This window comes from Capsicum annuum, chromosome 1, assembly GCF_002878395.1.
Source record: "Capsicum annuum cultivar UCD-10X-F1 chromosome 1, UCD10Xv1.1, whole genome shotgun sequence".
NCBI classification, from domain to species: domain Eukaryota; kingdom Viridiplantae; phylum Streptophyta; class Magnoliopsida; order Solanales; family Solanaceae; genus Capsicum; species Capsicum annuum.
Genome location: NC_061111.1, coordinates 214,890,259 through 214,894,848, shown reverse-complemented (window position 1 = coordinate 214,894,848; position 4,590 = coordinate 214,890,259). Strand labels below are relative to the sequence as shown.

Here is a 4,590-nt window from a genome sequence, read left to right as displayed (position 1 = left end):
GCACCATTTGAGATTATGTGTGATATGAGCGGATTGACTTTGGGGTTGTACTAGGCTAATGAAAAGAAAAGACCCTTCATCTCATCTACTATGCTAGTAAGGCACTAAATTCTGCTCAAAAGAATTATAATTCTATGGAGAAAGAGTTATTGGCTATGGTTTTCGCCTTTGAAAAGTTTAGATCATACTTGATTGGGACCAAGGTGATAGTACATACTGATCATGCAGTATTGCGGTACCTAATGGCTATGAAGGATGCAAAGCCGAGGTTGATTTGATGGGTGTTGTTGTTGGAAGAATTTATCTTTGAAGTGAATGACAGAAAGTGTAGAGACAATTAAGTTGCAAATCACTTATCTAGACGAGGGAGAAATCTATGGAGAAGGTTACTACTGGAGTGGAGATTGATGATAGTTTCCCAGACGAGCAAATATTTGTAGCCTCCGAAGATCTTATTCTATGGTTTGCAGACTTTGCAAACTACCTAGCCAGTGATCTTTTCCAGAAGATCTTTCATATCAACAAAGATGGAAATTCCTGCATGAGGGGAGAAATTTTTTTTGTGAAGAGCCTTATCTTTACAAAATTTATGCAGATGTAGTCATTCATAGGTACATACCTGAGGAGGAGATGATAAGCATACTTAAGGCTTGTCATTCATCACCAGTTGAGGGTCATCATGGAGGGGTACGTATAGCTCACAAGATCTTATAATGCGGCTACTATTGGCCGACAATATACAAAGATGCTCATGACTATGCAACTGCCTGCAATCAATGCCAATGATAAGGTACTATTTCTAGAAGACATGAATTACCTATGACTCCCATTTTTGAATCAGAAGTGTTTGATGTATGGGGCATAGATTTCATGGGACCTTTTGTGAGTTTGGGTGTCATGAAATGCATACCTGTGGTTGTTAACTATGTTTTTAAGTGGGTAGAAGCAATTACGCTTCCCAAAAATGAAGTAAAGAGTATCACGACATTTTTGAGAAAGAATATCTTTTCACAATTTGGTATGTCGTGTGCTATTATTAGTGACGAAGGGTCACATTTTTGCAATTATCTATTCAAGAGTCTGCTTGACAAATATGGAGTGAATCATAAGGTGGAAACCCCTTATCATCCGCAGACTAGTGGACTAGTCAAAGTATCCATCATAGAAATCAAGTCCATATTGGCAAAGACTGTTAATGACAATAGTACTGATTGGGCAAAGAAGTTAGATTATTCATTATGGGATTACTGTACAGCTTACAAAACCCCCATAGGTTCTTTACCTTATCATCTTGTGTATAGAAAGGCTTGCCATTTACCAATTGAGCTTGAACATAAGGTGTTTTGGGCATTGAAGAATCCGAATTTAGAGTGGAAGGATACAAGTAAGTCAAGATTGAATAACATCAATGAGTTGGATGAATTTTAACTATGGGCATATGAAAGTTCAACAATTTAAAAGGAAAATATGAAGCTGTATCACAACAGAAAAATCGAGAAGAGAGTATTTGGGAAAGGTGACCAAGTGCTACTATATTACTCCAGGCTTCACTTGTTTCCTGGAAAGTTAAGGTATAGATGGCATGGTCCATTCAAAGTTTCAAAATTCTATCCCTATGCTGGTTTAGAACTACAGAAGGATGGTGTACAACCATTCAAGGTAAATCTTCATAGAGTAAAACACAATCTGGGAAATACAGAAGAGGTAAATGAAATAACTGATATTGACCTTGATGAAGTTTGACTAGTCAAAGCAACTCTGTCGTGTCATGACGTTAAATCAAGTGCTACATGGGAGGCAACCTATGAGGCTAGTTGGTGAAAGCTGAGTATCCAACTTAGCCACGTCGTGCGCGATATTAAATCAAGTACTGCATTAGACGAAACCCATGTTTTTGTACTTATTTATTTTATAGGGTAATGTTTTGGTTCAATGTGTAGGACTAGAAAAGTGCAGACACAAATCCTAAGGAGTTAGAAAGGTCTCTTACGGACTCTTCATGATCGTATCTATAGGTACGACTCATGGGTAGGTGTCATAATGACCTGGGAGATAAATCAAAATCAAAAATTAAGTTCTAGAATTATTACGACTCTTGGTATGAGTCGTAGTCTCTAGTTATGGATCATGACCAGGAGTCGTACCCACTCCAGAACCCTGGTAAGAGTCCCAGGCCATACAAGTCAAGGAAATGACTCGTAAGAGTCGGTAAAAATTGTATCGACAATTCAAACCCCAACTTACTAGGTCATTCCTCGGGTTGACCCAATCCATTATTAAAAAAAAATATTGACCTGATAGGACACCCAAGCTTCTCACTAGTACCCACACCATTTTCTTCCAAATTTTCAACTAAAGATTAACTGTTTCTGACTGAATCTAACTACCAACAACTCTAATTTCTCAATTTGGTGCGATTTTTAACTCGAATTTAAGGCTTTTTAGATCCAAAATCATAACCCTCTACTATACACATACCAAGTAAGTTCTCGATTATATTTTTTCTATTTTGTAAGTTGAAAAGTGTTGTATGAGGTATTGACAACTTGGTTTAAGTGAAGTTTCTTCAAATGCCAATTATTGGTACCCTATATTTGGATTTTGATTTTGAAAATAGAGAATAGGGATGAACTAGGGTTTGTACTTGGAATTTTGTGTGTTTATAAATTTTGAAATGTTGGATATACCTGAATAAAGTAATGGGTAGACTGGGAATTTCATTGGAGTCAAACTTTTAAAGTTGGACTTCTATGTTGTATTGGATACGGGACTTCTTACGACTCTTACCCACTGGTACGGGAGTCATAATGAGATTCGTACCCACTAACAACATGAAAACCTAACAAATTCATAGTTTTGGAATACGACTCAACCTTACAAGTAGTATCCAGACCTTACAACTCGTACATATATATCGTACCCAGCTGGGAAGAAAATAGATTGAACAAAAGTTTCTAACCAGCTTATGACTATTGATCACGATTCGTAACTAACCGATACGACTAGTGAGGAGCATTCATAAGCTGACCCATAAATAATGACAATGCGTTGTTTAGGTTACGACTCAGGTATGTGAGTTGTACCCAGTGGTTACGATTGGTAACCACCTCTCGTTCCTAACTGAACTAAGGAACATTGAACTTTTATTTTCAATTTTACTTTTCTTTTCTTTTATTAGATACTAACTTTAGTATATTTGTAGGAAAAGTGCCTCTAAAGAATGCGTCTTCTTTTAAAACTATGGCAAAGGAAGGAAATAAACAAAAGCCAATAGAAAGTGAAGAAACCAGTGCATCCATAAGCTGGACTAAAAGTAGTGGAGAGGAGTATACTGGGACATCTTCCAAGAAATATTCACAAAAAGCAAAGGCAATAGCTAAAGCTAAGGGGAAGAAAGTCATTCCCCAAGATTCTGATACTCCACCATCGAAAGGACCAAGAGGAAAGAATGCGACTATCTCCCCTCCATATACACCAGTACTAAGTGACGATGATAATGATGAGACTGAGTTTAGTTCAGCCGAAGAGACTGCAGAAGAGAGCCATGGTTGCAAGGTGGATGTACCACTGATAGAAAGATAGGATCCCCCATTAGTATTAGCCCCTGCTCTGGTGCCCATTGTTGAATGATGGGGTACCCCGACATACAGGAGGCATTTACCATAGGCTTATCTCATCTACCAAATGAAGAAATTAAGAGAGTATTATACGACGAGCGGAGAATGACTACTACAGGGATGGATGAAGTTCCTGAGTTCATTGAATAATTCAAACAATATGGTTTTGACTAGATGATGAGAGCACTAGGTAGATATAGTAAGGTGCTTGTTTGGGAATTTTGTGCAGCTTACAAGGGTGAGCTGATGAGGTTATATCCACAGGGCATGCCGTGGAATGGAGGCGAACCTATTACCCCCGATTATTAGAGGTGTTCATGTTGATATTTTTCCTTAGACTATTGGGAGATTTCTATATGGTTCGGCATATCATGCTCTGTCTAACATAGTTGAGATGGACTACAGAATGAAAGAGATGAGAAAGATCATCAACCAAACTTTAGGTACAGATGACAAGATAGTGATATCTTTATGGATAACTGAGAGGATTGTTGCACATGGAGAGCATGCCACTTAGGTTGTAGTTGGTATTGGGGATTGGAGAGTAGAAGGCATTGCTAGCATACCCCTACATGATCACACAGGTATGTTTAGCTATGGGGGTATTGGAGATTTTGGTCATTGATGAGATGATATAGGCCCATCATACTTTTGATATCGATCTTATTATTGATGTAGCCAACCCACTATCCTGACCTATGAGGCAGGCAGTAGAGGCTATGGCGGATGCTTTCCTACAAGATGATCAGATAGATACTACTACTACTGCTAAGGCCACTGAGACAGGTGGGCGGACTGAGACTGCACCCACAGATAGAGCGAGTACTCTGAGTGCTCCACCTACAGTCAAGTCCATGCCACCTAGGCTAAGAGGTATGCCTTCTAGCGTTATGAGGATTTCACAGGCTAAGTGGACCTAGGTTGTGACTCAATTGGCTACACTTTTTGTGAAAGTCAATAACATGGAAGGTAG

At 38.6% G+C, this 4,590-nt stretch overlaps 1 protein-coding gene across 1 annotated transcript; it reads left to right on the top strand.

Annotated features, from left to right (window-relative positions):
• The first annotated feature begins 819 nt into the window (after nucleotides 1–819).
• Nucleotides 820–3,582, top strand: LOC124898803. Its single transcript, XM_047412817.1, has 2 exons — nucleotides 820–1,384; nucleotides 3,203–3,582. Exons 1-2 carry the CDS (start codon nucleotides 820–822, stop codon nucleotides 3,580–3,582), a joined length of 945 nt encoding a protein of 314 aa, XP_047268773.1.
• The last annotated feature ends 1,008 nt before the right edge of the window (nucleotides 3,583–4,590 follow it).

What these genes read in the sequence shown, in the direction of transcription:
- LOC124898803 (XM_047412817.1), top strand. Translation starts at nt 820, where the DNA reads ATGACTCCCATTTTTGAATCAGAAGTGTTTGATGTATGGGGCATAGAT. An exon ending in TTTAGAGTGGAAGGATACAA is followed by an intron (nt 1,385 to 3,202) that starts GTAAGTCAAGAT and finishes GTATATTTGTAG; the next exon opens with GAAAAGTGCCTCTAAAGAAT.